Raw genomic sequence first — 18,478 nt, forward strand, 5'->3', positions numbered from 1 at the left:
GCAGAGCGGAGTCTTGCACACTATGCATGCACGCTTAATCAATAACCTAAATGTTTCATGCACTTCGTAATAGACTTTTTAATGCGCCTCCATCCTGAGAAGCTATTGAACCGTGATGGGTGTGTGTGTGTTTGCCCCATGCAATATTAAAAAAAAAAAAACTACAAATGAGAAATAAATGGCCTACTCAGATTATTTTGCAATAAATGCTGTTCATCAATGAGTTCTTTGGAAGGTGAGCAATTTGTATCTGTTATATGATTGAATTTCACTCTGAATAACACAGTAAAGTGACAGACAAATGGGCAAGGAATGATACGCATTGATTCCTGGATACAAAGTGGAAATTACCCTACAATACTTATCATTATCAGCAGTGGCATAGAAACGATTGAAAAGTTGACATATAAATCATTTTAGCACAGGTACTGTTGATTAATTCAGTGACTTGACAAGTTCTTATAGCTCAAAAAGTAGAGCATGGTGCTAACAAGGTCATGAGCTTAATTCCAAGGGAATGCAAGAACTGACAAAGTGTGAATGCAATGTAAGTTGCTTGGGATAAATGCATTAACATTTGCACAATGGTCTTATACCTGAATTGCTTCTGCTTGGTCTTAAAGAGATAGTTCAGCCCAAAATGAAAATGATGTCATAATATATGTTTCTTCTGTGGTACATAAAAAGAAGACATTTTGAAGAATGTTGGGTTCCAAAAAAACATTGACTTACATACTGGTTTAGAATGACATGAGGGTGAGTAAATGATGACTTTTTATTTTAGACTGAACTATCCCTTTAAAGCAGTAGTTTTACATGGCCACCAGCACGTTTTTTTTTTTTTTTTTCATTGCACTGTGGCCAAGCAAAACAAAAAAGGTTTTTTTTTTTTTTTTTGCACCCCTGACTATCAGACAAGTTTGCATGTGCTCATTGTTGTTTGCATTGCTTCGGTGCAGTCGGTGAACAGAAAGGCCAAGTGTTAATTGCCCTATGGCTGTCAGCAGAGGTTTTGGGTGCCATAATAAGCTTGCCACTGATGTGCCTCTAGCTGTGCTAACTAGCTCTGTATGGAGGCTGCCCCAGTATCTATGAGCTTTAGAAAGGAAACGCACAGTCAATGGCCTTTAAAGGATCGAGACAGAAACACAAAGGGCAACCCCTGGACAAAAACCAACCCCTCTGGATTAAGCGAACAGTGCATTTCACAGTATGTACAATTCATCTATAGCGTTGACAGGCATCTGTCTCTGCGCTTACAGTGGCAGCTATTGTTTTGGGTCACTGAGTCGTTCGTAAAAGGCATGTACAGCACGACAGCATGGTTTCCCAATAGGACAGTAGTTGCAGAGGCCACTCTCTTGGCCTGGATTGCAGTTCATTATGTAATATGTCATTCTACATTGGTGTACTCCTTTCTTGCTTCCTACAATGCAGTTCTGAGACTTTCTTCTCTTTCTGAGAAAAGAGAATGCAATGAATTTGCCTTGCATATCTAAAATCTCATTGAAAACCTCTTGGAATGCTTAATTTAGTTGGATTCTCTTAGGGGGAATGTGATGAGTTGCGCTGTAACCTATAGGAGGGTCATATCCCGTGTGGCCTGCTCCGATGCATGTTCGTGATCTGGACCGCCCACACAAGAGCAAGCCAGCCCAGACGCCCCCATCTTCCAGACTCGCATCCGCCCGGAAAACAATATTAGACAAGCTTTTGTTTGTACAGCTTTCACGCTTAAGGAAATTATAAACGATCCTCCGCACACTCAATCTGGAATATGCAGAGTAGTGTGTGTTTACTTTAGCTACACTTTGTGGACAAAATTATCCCCTGAAGTGAGCTAAATCGGACAAAACTTCCCTTTGGGGACTTCCAGGGATGTCCTCAATTGGAAAAGTGATTCACACAAACAAAACAATGTTTTGAGACAGGCTTAGTCTGTAGTTATTGTAAATAACCCTTTGTTAATTTCATCATAACTAACAAATAAAAAACAATAACAATCAATAGTCCATGGCTGGTCCTCATGTCCTCATCTATCTATCTATCTATCTATCTATCTATCTATCTATCTATCTATCTATCTATCTATCTATCTATCTATCTGTTTGGTCTTATTTGCTATCCTTTGGGCATAGCCTATCTTGTCCTCATTTGGAGTACATCCATAAAATAACTTTCATTTCATGAAAAAAAAAAAAAAGCATTTGTTTTTAACTTTAAAAACAAAGAATTGTCCCCAGAGGTGAGCTTATTCTGTCCTCAATTATGAAAACAGCATAAATAAACTAAAAATAATTCTTAATTAATAAATTAAAAAGTAAAAAAAAAAAAAAAAAAACACTGTCCCCAGATGTGCACTGATTCTGTCTTCAACTAAAAGTAATTCATAATTCAATTATTATTCAATTAAAATGTTTGTTTTTTTCTTTCTTTTTTTCAACACAAATTCTACAAACACACAAGTGTCCACAGACTTTAACATATATTGTCCTTGAATGTATTAACATTCATAAATGTTTTGTTTTTTTAATTATTATCTTAAAAACACAAAATGGTTTCAGGTGTATGGGTAAGTTTTGGGGTAGTCTGTAGTAATAATTAGCACCATAATTAGCCTTAAAAAACAGAAGGTTTTTCAGATAGCTAAGTAAACAAGTGTGTATCTGTTTATTCTCCAACGGTCAGACCTTATCTTATATCTCTAACAGCCATAACCAATCTGTTGTGTATTCAGTCCATCATTAGACATGAGCTGTTTACTGAGAGAGATGCTCCCATACACGCACACACACGCAGACAAAAGGGCAAGGGAAAGACAAGGAGACAGAGAGAGACGAAAAGTGAGCGAGAGATAGAGAGGGAGTGAATGAGAGAGAGAGAGAGAGAGAGAGAGAGAGAGAGAGAGAGAGAGAGAACGAGTAACTGCCCCCATTTCTTCCCCATGCATTACAGACACTGCATGTTGGCCCATAGCCAGAATATTCCATACAGAACAACAGTGCCACCTAAAGGTAATATTCCCCTCCCTCCCACCCCTCCCTCAACTCTCTCCCTCAACTCTCTCCCTCAACTCTCTCCCTCATCATCTGGGTTTCATACTATGAGATGCTGTGCTTGGCAACTCGCTTTTGCGATTTTTAGCGCTTTATACAGTAGAACTGTCTTTGAGAAATATGCATATATAGCGACCCAAAGAGAATACTGTTCTATACTGAAGGTCTGTGACGGTTTATTGGTGTAGAATATTGAAACCATTGGATTTAATGAACCAGGAGATAATGTTAAATGTTGTGTGTGCGCATTTTTAGATTAGTAGATTAACTGCAGTCCAGGATTAATTAAGAAACTCGTAATCGTAGAGGATGCTAATTAACAAATGCAGAAAAATAAGAACCGGTTTCACACTGTGTGAATTTCAGTGGTTATTCATACAAGTGAGGATTTGTTTGATAATGCTCAAATCTATTTCTTCCACAAAGGAGTTTAGACGTCGAAATGAGAAAATGGTGATCGAAGTAGACAGGCGAGAAAAAAATGTTTCTTTCACAAACTCTCAGAGCATTGCATCTTTGAACCATGACAAAGTAGTGAAATTAAACTGAATCTAGCCTCTTAGGAGACGTTGGATTCTTTTCGAATCTCACCCATTAAACCAATTGCTTGTCCAGGACTTGTTTCAAGTAGAGGTTTATAAATTAAAAAAAGAAGAAAAAAAAAAAAACACAAAAATGCATGTGGTAAGATGATGACAATAGCATTCGCCTGGATCAGCTAGTTTCATATAAAACACATACAATATTTACGTCTTTTTTGGTCATTTGAGAACATCTACGGGGGAGCTTTTTGAAATCTACATTCTACATAGTGCATCACAGATGTATCACTCAGAGCAAGTTAGCTACCACAGGCACTTCAGTACTGAGCAGGGCAGTTATAAGCAGTACTTATAGACCAGTAAAAGTGTTCTTTTACCTGTCTGGTGTGCAAAGGTGCCCCCTTTGACTTGAAGCCTCCTTGTGAACTGCATTCTGAGGCACTGAAGTGATCAGAGCTGGTGGAGGAACGTTTGGAAAGCGTGTCACAGCCCCCCACAAAGGTATTGTCCAGTGGCAGCTCCTGTATGACGTGATGCTTTTTCACAGACACCGGAGTGTCAGCTTTGAGGTGGAAGGCCGACTGGGGTGAAGCGGACTTGTAGTGCCGGGCCAAGTCTGGGCTGCTGGGTTTGAAGGTGGTAGTAGGGGTGGCATTCCAATCAAAGCGTCCAATCCCGGGCTCCTCGAGCTCAGCCGGGAGACTGATGGTTCCATTTATGGGTTCGTGGGCAGGGTCGTCGGGTTTGTTCTCCTCGATGGTGACAAAGTTCAAGAGGGAGCTCTTTGGCGACTTCCTCTTTTTGCGCTTCTTCTTCTTGTTTTGCTTGTTCTCCTGGTTGGGGGACATCCACTCGGCACCCTGCTTCTTTCTCTGAGCAGCCTTGAACTGTGAGGCGTGCCGGCAGCGCACCAGAACCGTTATGAAGATGACCACAATCACTACCATAGCGCCTGTCACGATGGCAATAATGGTTTTCAGGTTGTCAACATTCTGATAAGTCTCTCTGCTCTCACCAATGTTTCTATCCAGCGGCGTTTCCATTTGCCGTCGGATGAGGTCCTGTATGTATGAGGAATTTCCAACTGTGTCGTTCACGTACAGGAAAACGAGGACAAGGGTGTGCAGGGACTTTGGATAGCCAAGATCACTGATGTTGACCACTAGCCTGTGGAGGCCAACGTCTGTAGCTAAGGGTTTCTGCTCTAATGTGATGTTTCCCGTTACGGGGTCAATTCTGAAAAGACCTTCTCTTTTGCAACTAACAATAGTGTACTTGAGTTCTGCATTCATACCTGTATCACCATCTACTGCAAACACCTCGGCCACAACCGACCCTGGAATCGCAGACACTGGCACTAATTTAAAAGAAGTGTTTGATGGTGGGTAGATGACGATGGGGGTGTTATCATTGACATCAATGACATTGATAGTCACCTTGGCAGCTGATGAACACGGAGGGCTTCCATTGTCCACGGCTCTGACGTCAAAGGTGTAGGAACTTTGCTGCTCTCGGTCAAAGGAAACATTGGACTTTATGACTCCAGAATCTGGGTCAAGGATGAAGTTCTCATTATCGTTGAGGATTGAGAGTCTCACCACTGCATTCTCACCAGCATCTGCATCCGTGACTGTGATTACTCCAACTGTACTATATTTAGGCAGATTCTCTGACACGAAGAACTGAAAGTGGTTGTGTGTAAATTTAGGGCTATTGTCATTCTCGTCCAGAATGGTCACAATGACTGCAGCTTGACTCTGCAGAGCCCTGGTGCCATTGTCTCTAGCGGTGACCGTAAAGAGGAACCGCTCTTGTTCCTCCCTATCAAACACCCTGGATGCGGTTAGCACTCCTGTTTTGCGGTCAAGATCAAAGAATGATGCGTTGGGTCCAAGCTGGTAGACAATCTCTGCATTCCGTCCGCTATCCTCATCCGTGGCGCTGATGGTTGTCAGGAACATGTCACGCTGGTTGTTCTCCATGACTGCCAGCTCGATGACAGGCTGGGTAAAAATGGGCGGATTGTCGTTCTCATCTTCCAGCCGTACTCTAACCAGGGCAGTCTGGTTCAAACTAGGTTTTCCAGAGTCAGATGCCACAATCTTGAAGATGTACTCCTTGGTTCCTTCATAATCGAGCAGTGCAGATGTTTCTAACAGATACTGGTTATCATAAACTGCTTTGAGGTGAAAAGGAACATCTTTTTCAATGAAGCAAATCACCTTGCCGTTGACATCTGTGTCTTTGTCAGATACAGTAATGAGGGCAATCTTAGTGTTTATTGGATCTTTTTCAGAGAGCATTACAGTACCATTAATTGGACTGATGATGTACCTCAGGTCGATGTTTGGAGCATTGTCGTTAACATCGGTCACATTGATAGTAATGGTGGCTCTCGCTGGACTTGAGCTTCCATCGCTGGCTAGTACTGTGAGTTTATGAATGGCAGTCTCCTCTCTATCAAGCGGCCTTTGAACTGTTATGAGCCCAGTGGTGAAGTTCAGAGCAAATAGTCTCCGTGTCGCTGGAGACACCTGGGTACCAAACATGTATTTTATTTCTGCATTAGCCCCCACATCTGCATCGGTGGCTTGCAGCTGAACTACAGATGTCCCAACCGGAGAGTTTTCTGGGATGTGGACCTCAATTTGGCTCTCTTTGAAGACGGGCCGGTTATCGTTAACATCAGTGACAGTCACCTGTAGAATGGCAGTGCTGGATTTCTGTGGGTTCCCCCCATCCTCCACTTTTACTTTCATCACATAAGTGTCTTTCTGCTCTCTGTCTAAATTCTGTTGAACGATAAGCTGAGGCCATTTCTCTCCCTCTGGTGTCTCCACAATATCCAAACCGAAGGCACTCTGCCCGTTCAACAGCTCGTATTTGTGTACGCTGTTGGGTCCGGTATCTGGATCAGTGGCAGAAGGAATAGCAAAGCGGCTGTTGATGAGTGTGTTTTCTGGAATTGAAATGTTGATCACAGGAGAGGGGAACATGGGGGCGTTGTCATTGGTGTCTTTGACAATTATCTTAATTTTGATTAATCTGAAATAGTCATTGGGTAAAATGACCACCTCAATTTCAAAGGAGCACTCGCTGTCTTCAAAAGAGGGGCCAGGACAGAGTTTCTCCCTGTCTATACGGTTGGAGGTGGTAAAAATCTCTCCTGTATTGCTTATCACTCGGAGTAGCGGGGTGTCACCTGCTTTCGAAACAAGCCGGTAAACCAAATTACTGCTAGCCCCGGTGGCAGAGTACATATGGGAGATGTTCAAGTCCTTTGGTATGTTTCCAATAAGAACATTCTCCTGTAGCTCTTCTCGAATAGGGTAAATGAGCTCTTGGGCAATGGTTGGATCTAACCAGAAACAAGCAACTAATGTTGCCAACAAGAAAAAATCCCTTAAATCCATGACAGCAGTTCACACGTGTTCCCGCTGCTTTAATTCAAACAGTTGTCTCCATATGGTGTTGTCAGAGCCAAGGTTTCACAGAGCCTTACATTTGTAGATAAAGAGCAGCCAAACACGACCCTACAACACACAACATTATAATACGTTACAATGAATCCCATAATATTCAACACTCAAAACAAATGGTGCATCAAAATCAATATAATTCGAAATCAAATAAGTGTTAAACAGTTATAAGGTTTAAAGTATGGCTTTACAAAGATGGCAGTGCATTCTAGATATAATTCATTCTAACCACCACAACAGCTTGGTCTCTTCATTGTAATCATTTCCCTGTGTGCATACACAGCGGCTCTGGATAAAATCATGCAGCCAGTCAAGCACTCAGCATTTTTTAAGAAATTTAACATGGAATGCCTCTATTGTCACCCACTTCAAAATGACACATCATGCATTTGGGATTTAATCTAATTATTATTTCATTTTGAGAAAAAATAGCATATGCACGAGAAGTGACAGTGTGTTTTGAAACAAGACAGTACTACATAAATTCTGCGTGCAAACCCGTTTGGGTGTATGCATGCATGCATGCGATTTCTTACCTCGGTTCACTGTGAGCTCGCGCATACGGAGGTTACCAAATTAGAGCGCATAGTGACAAATCCGTTCGACCAGTCATAAAAATGATCTGACTCCAGTATAATATGAAGATATCCGTATTGATCACTGCTTTGAGGACTAGGTCAGTAAAGACTTAAGTGTTTTAGTCGTGGGGAAAAAAAATCCAATTCAAAGCACAGCTGGTTTTGGGGGGAAATGTTGATTTAACAGCAATCAATCTGACAGACAATCTTTATGAACTTTCCCCCGCAGATCTGTGCGTTCGGAGGCGCGCGGAATGCGGTGGTCGGTGATGAATCAAGTGATCCACGCGCGCGTTAACGGTCCCGCACGGTCATTCCGCATTACCAGAGGAGCCCTTATGAAATGTACCTGTTCTGCTCAAATATCAACATAAACTATCCCATCAGAGGAAAAGAGTCAAGTTCAAATACTATCAGATCATTTCCCTCTCAGTCCTCAGTCAGAAAGAAAATCCACGGCTTCTATCCCGGTGTCTTGTGCGTGATTCGCCGCGCACACCTGAATGAGAAAAAGTCCAAACGGTGGGATGTGTTGGGATGCTTGTCCTCTCTCCTCTTCCCCAGACTGAATTTCTTGCAACAACTCTGAGTATGCCCACAGGGGAACGCCCCCTCGCCTGCTGATTGGCCCGTCTCTTCATGAACGTCGCAGAAAGGGGAGGGGGGATCATGTGATTGGTTAGAATTAACGTCACTCAAGCGCGCTGTTGAGACGGAGCGAAATGCCTCAGAAAGACTCTGCGGGCTGCGGGATGAAGAGCTCCGATGTACGGTTTCATTTCACCTCATTAAGACTATTTAATGTATTTGTTTACAGCATTATGAAGTTAGATAATCCGTACACAAACTAACATGTTTTGTCACTTGTGATTGACAGTTATTTGGATTATTAGAGAGTGCAATATCCGTGTCAAACTGTATGAAAAAAGTAGCCTATATGTTAGACTGAAGCAAAATGGAAAGTGTATCGGCTACTTAAACCTAAGCTTCGGTCATGTTATATAATTATTAGGTTGGTAGGAATATTAGCTACTCTACTTTTTACTTTGGATGAATTGTTAGAAGTACGAAAACATCAGTTTAGTTTAGGCTACTTGTTTTAATGAATCTACTTTTCTCGATATTGATGAACGCTAAACCACCATATGGCCTTTTCTTGAACCACCTGACTGCCACCAGTACATTTTACACTTGTATTAAACAGATTAAAAGCTCGAATAAGTTGGTAGCCAATATTAACATTGACAAACAGTTTTGAACTGTAAAATATAGTCACCGAAATCCTCCCATGATGCTTTGTAACTGTACATTTCTATTTATAAAGTTTATGAAGATACATCTTGATGGAAAAAAGGTAGCCTATTCAATTGTGAAATTCAACACTGTAATTATTTTTTCTTAGTGATTTAGTTTTTCTTTTAAGTTGAAATATGTAACAGTAACAAAAACGTTATGCACAGATTTAAATATTTTCATTTGTTCTATTTAAGATTGACTGAATAGAGATGAAACTGAAGAGAAATGGTCACCAAAAGGAAAGCGGGCATGTTTAGTTGAGTTGTGGTAAACAGCACCATCTAGAGGCGAACATGAGACACATGCGCTTATCTCTCATCTAATACACTGAGGGACGACACTCCTGTCGAGGTTTCAGGTGTGTGTGTGTGTGTGTGTGTGTGTGTGTGTGTGTGTGTGTGTGTGTGTGTGTGTGTGTGTGTGTGTGTGTGTGTGTGTGTGTGTGTGTGTGTGTGTGTGTGTGTGTGTGTGTCCAAAAGCTTTGTTAGGTAGGGAGGGACTGAAGAGCCAGCCTGGTTCTTTGAAATTATTATCAGCTCTTTTCCCCCCACTGACATAAAAGATTACAAGGGAAAAAGGGGAGATACAGGAGTAAAAAAAAAATATTTTTGGCTGGCTGACAACCAGGGCCTACCTATCTTTTCTCAAATTCAAGAACTGTGACTAAATCTTTACTGCAATTAGTAAAGAGACATACGTCATAGGTGTCATAATCATTATGATTAAAATGTATACTCATTTCATTTATCACAATATAACAGTTATATAAACATAGGGTGAATTTAGAATAATTTCACAATTTTTATTGGATTTTTGTCATGTTCCATGTCACTTTTAAATAAAAAGGAAATTTATTAAGAAATACTACAAATGTTGCATGTTTTTCCCTCCTCTGATTGAAACATTTTTTTTTAAAAAAACATTATTTTCCATTCTATCCAGTTCCTTTCATCATCATACAGGAAGTGACATCATTTTGGAGGGAAACCAACAAGACAAAACATCAGTGAGTATTAGCAATGGATTTGCATTGTCGTGTTTTTAAAACATTGATAAACTTTCACAAATCTGTATGATAACATACTTCAAGTTAACACTCTCATGTAAACTAACTTTCAAATTTTCAGTGGCTAACTTTCTTGCTACAGAGTCATTTAATTATAACTCAAGCATATTCATTTCTGATTGTTACAGAGTTTATTCAAGGGTGTATTGTGGCTTTGACCTTTTAGATTTGGTGATGCTACACAGCCAGGCCAGAGAGTGTAAGGAACAAGTGATTTCCATGGATATTAGATTAGCTATTAAGTTTTGCTTTTCCACTGCAATAAATTAAGAGTCCCATAAGAGCTGAGCTTTGATTTTCACATCGATATTTTCGGTTTTATTTTCTGAATTGCGTTTTTGTCCTTGTATGAATAATGCACACAAGCTCATGTCTATGATGCTAGACTGTTGATAGGTTATGTAAATGATTATTTCAGCCCTGACAACCTTTCAATTGTGTATTGAAGGAATTCTATTATAGCAGTAAGACCATGAATTATGAAAGACGAAACATAAAATGTATTGATAAAACATCCTGCCCCATGTTGAGCCAATTTAACCAAAGATAAACTCATTGTTAAAGTGTAATTCTTTCATGAAATCCTCTATGATTACACATAAGCCCTAAGGTCAACTGAGAAAACCACATATTGAAAGATATTGACATATTTGAGCGGTTCCTTTGTGAACAGGTGAGTCACTTCCTTAAAGAGATTGAGCTTTCTGCTTCCTAAAAGCTTTACGATTCAGTGCATTTAGCTCAAGTGTTCTTCAGAGATCAAATGAAAATGGACCACATTGCTTTTGTATTGCAAGAACTAATATAAAAACACCTCGTTGAACTTAGATGTCAGACAGATCATGGTCAACTTTCACAGTACCTCCACCTTGGACGAAAGTACTTTTCTTATAAACAATTATGTGTTAAAGTTTGACCATCACACGATGACTGGGTGAAGCTAATTTTGCAGTTTTTAAAAATGTAATCTGTGTCTTTTTTATGCTTTTCTAAAGCATCGTGTGATATGTAACGGTGATGCTCTTTGTAAAATATACTTTTGAAAACAAGTCAGACAACAATACTGATTAAAAAAAAAAAAAATCTAGAATAATTTTCGGTTTACACATTCTGTTAACTATAAGTAACGTTGCACCTTCATGTCTACTAACATAGTCTACTAACATCTCAGTAGAGTGTTAGTTGACAGTTAGGTTAGGGTTAGTGTTAATAGACTGGTAGGGTTAGGGTTAGAATAAGTTGACATGTACTTGCAAAGTTACGTGTAGTCACTAGAATGTCTGTTGGGGAGCATCATAATAAAGAGTTAGCAGATATTAAGCAGACAGTTTACTAATAGACTCTATAATGAGAGTTAGTTGACATGTAGGTGCAAAGTTACTTGTAGTCAACAGAATGTTCAAAAGGGACCGTCAAAATAAAGTGGTACCTTATTTTCATAAGAATGAAAATCTTTTTTTATTAACATATACACTCTGAATTTAGCTTTAATCTAGTGAACCTAAATCTGCCAAAGATATACTGTAAGGCAAAAATCTGCCAATGAACCATGCAAAATTTACGTTCAAGATAAATTCTTTAAAAACGACTATAGGCTAAATATACAGTATTATGCAGTTTTGCTTTTCAGGTGAGTTAATCTCGTTTCGAGGATCTTTAGATATTTTTACAGAAAACGAGGCTAGGAACATGACTTCTCTGCAGTGTGCTTCCAGTTTTCAATGTTTAAAGGTTTCCCACGTCTTCAAACATCTCATGATTCCATTTGCAAGACCCGGCGAATTTAAATACAGGCTTTCTGTGAACTCTGCAAAAAGAGCTAATCAAACCCGAAGCGACAAAGCTTGGCTTCTTAGATGCACGTCTGTCAACCAAGAACATTTACAGAAAGGCTTCAGAAATGCACAGTCACTGTAAGTCATTAAAATATGGAAGTGTAAAAAGATAACCGAAATAGAAGTGCGGCTCCTAACCGCAATAAACTGTAACACATCTAAGTGGCACTTAAAAGCAACCGAGTGATCCAGAAAGAAAATCTTCTTTGAGTTTCATCCTGTTCTCCTTCTCTTACAGTTTGTGACTAATTTCAGCCGTTTCCGAGAGAGTGTGTATGTGAAGGTATTTGAGAAAACGTGTCTCGCACATGCAGAAATAAACATTCACACATGTGCGGTGATGTCTGTAGCTGTGGCTGCTCGGCTGTGGCCAGATGATGGTTCGTTCCAGCCTGGCCTATCTACCTCTCACTGAGTGTGTGTCTGTGGGAGTGTGTGAGAAGCAGAGATAGGGAGAGAGAGGCGATCTCTGGGGTTCTGGACACTCCTGCTATCTTTAGGCACAATCTGGGCCGGTGCAGGATTGGACAGAGCGGGCCAGAGAGTGATAAATGTTCACCAGTGGCCCATGTGGCACTGCCAAGAGATGAGTTTACATCACAGTCTCATTACAACTCAGATACAAGGTTACTGGGACAACAAAGCAGCATCCAAAACAGAATGATGGCGTCCAAATTTAACTGAAGCGAGCATGATGGAATCTAAAGGAAGTTAGATCTGGCGAGAGCCTTAACCCCAATAGACGCTGTATTCAGATCAGTGCTCCACTGATAAGAGTTTTTCTGTGGTTAAGTTTAAAACTATTACATTCGATTCCCCCAGTTGTTAAATATGTGATTACATCCTTGAATCCTTTACTGGAACGCTTTAGCGTTGTGATGTCAGGGCTGGTGTCTGTCGTTTGCTTGTGTTTTCTGGAAAGCGAGAGGTTGACAAAATCAAGTCTGTCGGATTAAAAGAGAGCTGTGAAATTATAATGATGGAACAGCTAAAAGTGTTGTAGACCTATAAATGAAAATTCTCTCATTATTTACTCACCCTCATGTCATTCAAAACCTGTATGCCTTACTTTCCTCCATGTACTGTAGTCTTCCATGTCTTATGAGAGTTCATAATGACCATGGCAAAAATCACCATTAAACGTAAAATCTTTTGTCTTTTAAATGCATATGATAGCTTTATGTGTGGAACAGGAAAACGTTTGGTCATCACTTGATGAACTGAAAATAATTAAGAATTAAAAATGATAATAAATGTAATTTATACAAGTGAAATAAGTATATATTGTACAGTGAGATAGAAAAAAATATTTTATAATGTATTCATTGGCTCTCATGGATCTCATTCTCCATTTTGCCTTAAAAACCAATGACGTCAAATCAGGCATGATGTTTCAATGTTTGAACATGTCATGAACAAGAATGAGATTTTCCGTAGATGATGACTTAAATCTTCACACAAACTTGCGTGTTTGGCTTTAGAAAACTTGTAATATAATGCACAAGTTATATGAACTTATTTTTCAATTCTTTTGGTCAATTCCAATTATTGGAATACTATTCCTTTTACTGGAGCAAGCGTGATTTAATTGAAAACTGAAACTCTATTACAGGAACATATCAGCAAAAATGTGATGTCACAAGTTGCCGTCTGGCGTGTCCTTATGTGTTTTCCAGAAAGTGAGAGGTTGACAAAATCAAGCCCTTGGGTCTTAGTGAGAGCTTTGAAGTTTAAGAACCTCCACACTGTAAAAAAAAAAGTTGAGAAAACTTTTTTCATGTTAAATAGTTGAATAAACTTTAAAAACTGAATTTGTCATACAAAATGTAAGTTGGATTTTTTACAGTGCATATTTGTTTCCTTATTTTGTGTGTGTGTGTGTGTGTGTGTGTGTGTGTGTGTGTGTGTTCATGTTTTTCTATCCCGGTGGGGACTTCAACCTGAATGCACACAGACTCATGGGGACTCGTGTCACAGTGGGGACCTAAACTGAGGTCCCCATGGGTAAACAAGCTTATAAATCATACAAAAATAGTTTTTTTGGAAATGTAAAAATGCAGAATGTTTCCTGTGATGGGTAGGTTTAGGGGTAGGGTTAGTGTAAGGAGATAGAATATACAGTTTGTACAGTATAGGAATGTTAACCGATGACCGTTTGACCGATGGTTGACCGTATCAACGTTAACCGATCAAAGTTGTCGGTTAAAAAAAAAAGAAAAGTGATCTCTAAATTAGGCTATTAGACAGTGGACTGAACGCTACTACAGTTAGCCATCTCATTCCAAGATATTTTTGTGTGAAGTGAACAAATCCCTCACACTCAATTTTTCATAACTCGCCTGTTTGTACTTAATCAACCAATAAAAACATTTGGCGCGAGGTCACAGCGTTTGGGTTCGCGCGCTCACAAGGTTTGCGAAAAGTAAAGGCTACAGGCTAAAACACTCAAGGTTAAAGCGGCGTCTCTTCGGAGCTGTCATTTTCTTAAATGAGCCGCGGCAATGTTTCAAACGAGCTTCTAACCAACGCTAGACAAACGCCTTTATTTTCAACGCGATCACCTTGTACCCAAACCATTTCGAAACTAAGGAGCCATTTGTCCTACGATTACACACAAGCTCCTCGGCGCCGCGTTTGTGGGACTCATGTTTCGCGCTGTAGGGGATTTTAAAAAAGTGACGTGAGTGGAAGGGCGGCAGAGAGATGCGACAGAGTTGCTAACCCTAACGGCTCGAAATGGCTGTTATTTGATATTTTAAACTAATCGGTTAACCGGTTTCAACCGGCTAATGAGGCTCGGTGGTCGGTCAAGAAAATTTTTCGTTTTCACCATCCCTAGTACAGTATAAACACCATTAAGTCTATGGAGAGTCCCCACAAAGATAGTAAACCAGACATGTGTGTCTGTGCGTGTGTGTGTGTGTGTGTGCATGCACGCCACTTAAGCCACACTTAAACTTAAAATGTCTGAATGTCATTGCATTAGAAAACAAAATAAATCAAACTGAGTTGCATTTACAAGCAAATGCTGAACAGATTATTCTCAGAACTAACTTTTCTGAGACATTTTTACAGTGACTTTTAACCATGGTAATCAAGGTGATATTTTTTATGGATGTATAATATCAGTTCTCAAAATTTACACAGTTCACACACACTCCATAGACATAATGATTTTTAAACTGTACAAACTATATTCTCTCCTCTTACACTAACCATACCCCTAAAACTCGCCATCACAGAAAACGTTCAGCATTTTCACGTTTTCAAAAAACCACTTAGTATGATTTATAAGCTGTTTTCCTCATGGGGACCAAAACAATTTCCCTACAAGGACAATGATTTTGGATACTGCCATCATTGTAGGGACATTTTGCACTGGATCTCAGCAATCTCTACAGCTTTTGCAGTCTTTCTTGCATATACCTGGCCATTTTCCTACAAATAACAGCATGTAGAGTTCATACTCTTTTGTTTCTCTGATTCAAAGTGAAGTCCTGTGAATGTGGGTCACGAGTCATCTGCAGAGATCTAAAGTGTCTATGAATAACAGGAAATGAGGAGTAGACAGAAATGGAGGGGAAATGGAGAAAAGGAAGGAGAGGAGATGGAAATAAAAGAGTGTTTGGCTCTCATAACAATAATCTTTACATTTCCAAATGGAATTTCATCCCCTGCTTGCTAAGCCAGTGTCATCGCCGCAGCCTGTGGGGAGCACAGCAGTGTGTATTAATTACAATTCAGATTCACGCTTATTTGAATCACACAAAATTAAAATTCTTCCATTTCAATTTGCTTCCTGAGAAGGAAATGTCATCAGACAAAGGACTTTTTCCCCCCCGACTTTGGGGAAACGTGCTTTATTTATTTATTTTATCTCCTTTTCAAGCTCCTCGTGACATTTGTTAATGGGAGTGTATGTTTCACATTTTTACAATTTTATAATCGGCAGGCTGCAGAGCAGATTGGAGCAGCTGGCAGTTGGAGAGAGAGATAAAACTCTGATTAGCCCAGAGTGAGTCACACAAGACATGCACAAGTGTGTATGTGTGGTCCTGGTAAACCCATTATGGGGACAAAATGTCCCCACAAAGATAGCAATATCCGAAATCCTTGTCCTTGTGGGGAAATTTTTTGGTCCCCATGAGGAAAACACCTTATAAATCATACTAAGGGATGTTTTTTATGAAAATGTAAAAATGCAGAAAGTTTTCTGTGATGGGTAGGTTTAGGGGATAGAATATTGTGCTCAACTGTTTTTCCCAAAAAGTAAAGTAAACCTGAATAGATTGCACAGACAATTGGTTTCTATTATCTACTTATGCTTACAATGCTTTGGGGAAATGCAGCCCTTGTTAGTTTGGTTTTGGCCTGGTGTTAATTAGTGTTACTAGGGTGGTGGTTAATGCTGTTGGTCTGGCTAAGGGTTCTTCAAATCCAGTCCCGGAGGGCCACTGCCCAACAGAGTTTAATTTAAACCCTGAATAAACTCACCTACTGTACTTGAGCTGGTTCAGGTGTGTTTAATTAGGGTTGGAGTTAAACTCTGCAGGACAGCCTCCAGGAACTGAGTTTGACAACCCTTGTGCTGGACTGCATCCGAAATCGCATACCTTAGTAGGCGAAAAACAGTATGTGACAACAGAAGTATGTTTGAATGAATTCACAGCATTCATAAAAGAGAAGGCAAAAAGTACCCGGATGACCTACTACTGTACTTTTGGCGAGATCCTGAATGTCCATATGATGGACACTTTACTATCCCATGAGGCCACGGGAGAGGATTTATCAATGACAGCTGGTCACATGATAATGACAGCATGGCGAATGTAGTACGTCCAGATTACATTCATACTATATAGAACATACTTTTTAGCAGTCATGATGAAATTATTTATTCAAAATAAGTACCTACTCAAGAGAGTATGCGATTTTGGACGCAGCTTTCACACAGGTTTGAGTAAATGATGACAGAATTTGAATTTTTCATTAAACTATTCTTTTAAGAATGCATTTTTGTAAGCCGTTTCCAAAACACAACATCTGCTGGTATTTCAAAATGAATGCTTATTATTATTACTGAATGCCTGTACTTATTAAGGACAAGATGGTCTGTTCACAACAAGCAGCACATATGACACTGACTTCCATGTGCATATGTCTCACACAGTGTCACAACAAGTCTCATTATTCAATTCTAATTCATCTCAAGGGATAAAGCTTCCATGCCTACATTTACACCCTCTCTCTATACATACATATATACATCCCAACCCACATGCTGACACACAGCTGTACTAGTAAAAAACTGAAAGTATGAATAATTGTGCTTACCAATTCACAGAAACTCTCTCAGACATAGTGCTGTTCAGATGTGCCTCTTTGACCCTCGGTTATTGCTCTCAAAGTGTCTGTAATTCATAATGGAGAAAAGACATTTCCATTTATTTATTTCTTTAACACCCTTAAATTGTAGTAGGCGTGTCATTTGGTCAACGCTGAGCTTGATAAATAGATTTCCAACCATTTGAAGTCTGACAAGTCGAGCATTTCGCCTTAAAAAATAAGAGTGAATGGGACACTTATCACCGTGCCACTGGTGCCTGTGGAGTAAGAATTCATCAGAAAAATGACTGCACTGAGAATTCTTTCACTCAGCCGTGTTGTCTTTAGTTTCCAACGACGGTCTTTCAAAAGAGACTTTGTGACTCGGTGGTTATCTGATGGCTTAGAATTGCTCTGTTGGGCCACAACAACAAACTTGTTTTTAAAATGCTTTTTAAAATTGTCGAGCACACGGCTCTATTTTTCTTTTGCAAATGTTTAGGCTGAAACAGGGTGCTATATGGTGAGCTTCGAGGTTTATGTGCGAAACGTATAATCTGCTCATCTCTCTCCCAGTCTCTTCCTATCTCTTTCTGTCTCTCTCTATCAAGCCAACTATCTATCAACTCTCCCCTGCCTCAGCCAGACTCCAGGAAGTGACATCATCGACACAAGACAGATGGTCCCATTAGATAAGAGAGGCCTCACAGCTGGATGGGAGCTATCAACAAGGCATTTGTCAACAGAACATCTGAATGACCTATTTACTTTCAGCGAGAGCTGTAGATTTAAGGCCAGACAGTGTGGTGGGGTTGAGAGCCGTGAAGTCGTGATGTTAGGCAAGGCCGTAACCATGTCTTGAACACTGAACAAGCTAAATGTGATAAAGGTCCTGTGTGTGTAATAGCTTTTAGTCCTAAATGTGGTAAAGGCCCCAAATGCAATAACTTTTAGCACAATCGCTTGTCAAAGTGGTGCTCGGACGTTGTCATGGTTACAGTCACCATGACTTCATTTTTTTCTCTGGTTTGTGTACTAAGAAAAATGTATAATGAAGTAAAAATAGCTTTAACGACTGTCTTATGCACATATAATTATGTTAATTCATAAGGCTGTTATGACACCAGCATTTTACATACCGGTGAAATTTCACAGTTCTCGATTCCAATCTTCATACCACAGCAAAAACTACTATGCTGATTAATATAAAGTTCACACATTTTTAAAGACAAATAAACAGTCAGTAATAAAATAAGAACAAATATACAAAGTAGAACCATTAAATAGTGGGTGAATTCGTA

At 39.7% G+C, this 18,478-nt stretch overlaps 1 protein-coding gene and 1 long non-coding RNA gene across 2 annotated transcripts; one reads left to right on the forward strand and one right to left on the reverse strand.

Moving 5' to 3' along the window:
- Window positions 1–2,446: 2,446 nt before the first annotated feature.
- Window positions 2,447–8,222, reverse strand: pcdh9 (protocadherin 9). Its single transcript, XM_079883936.1, has 2 exons — window positions 7,614–8,222; window positions 2,447–7,131 (listed from the first exon to the last, which is right to left on the reverse strand). The coding sequence occupies exon 2, from the start codon at window positions 7,009–7,011 to the stop codon at window positions 3,916–3,918; it is 3,096 nt and encodes a 1,031-aa protein (XP_079740062.1). The 5' UTR covers window positions 7,012–7,131; window positions 7,614–8,222; the 3' UTR covers window positions 2,447–3,915.
- A 139-nt stretch (window positions 8,223–8,361) lies between these two features.
- On the forward strand, window positions 8,362–18,245 carry LOC307165455. Its single transcript, XR_013822487.1, has 3 exons — window positions 8,362–8,422; window positions 9,894–9,957; window positions 17,754–18,245. It is a non-coding gene; the product is annotated as an uncharacterized lncRNA (long non-coding RNA).
- The last annotated feature ends 233 nt before the right edge of the window (window positions 18,246–18,478 follow it).

This window comes from Squalius cephalus (assembly GCF_949319135.1).
Source record: "Squalius cephalus genome assembly, chromosome: 10".
Taxonomy (NCBI): domain Eukaryota; kingdom Metazoa; phylum Chordata; class Actinopteri; order Cypriniformes; family Leuciscidae; genus Squalius; species Squalius cephalus.

Coding starts and splice junctions, on each gene's coding strand:
- pcdh9 (XM_079883936.1), bottom strand. CDS start 7,011: ATGGATTTAAGGGATTTTTTCTTGTTGGCAACATTAGTTGCTTGTTTC.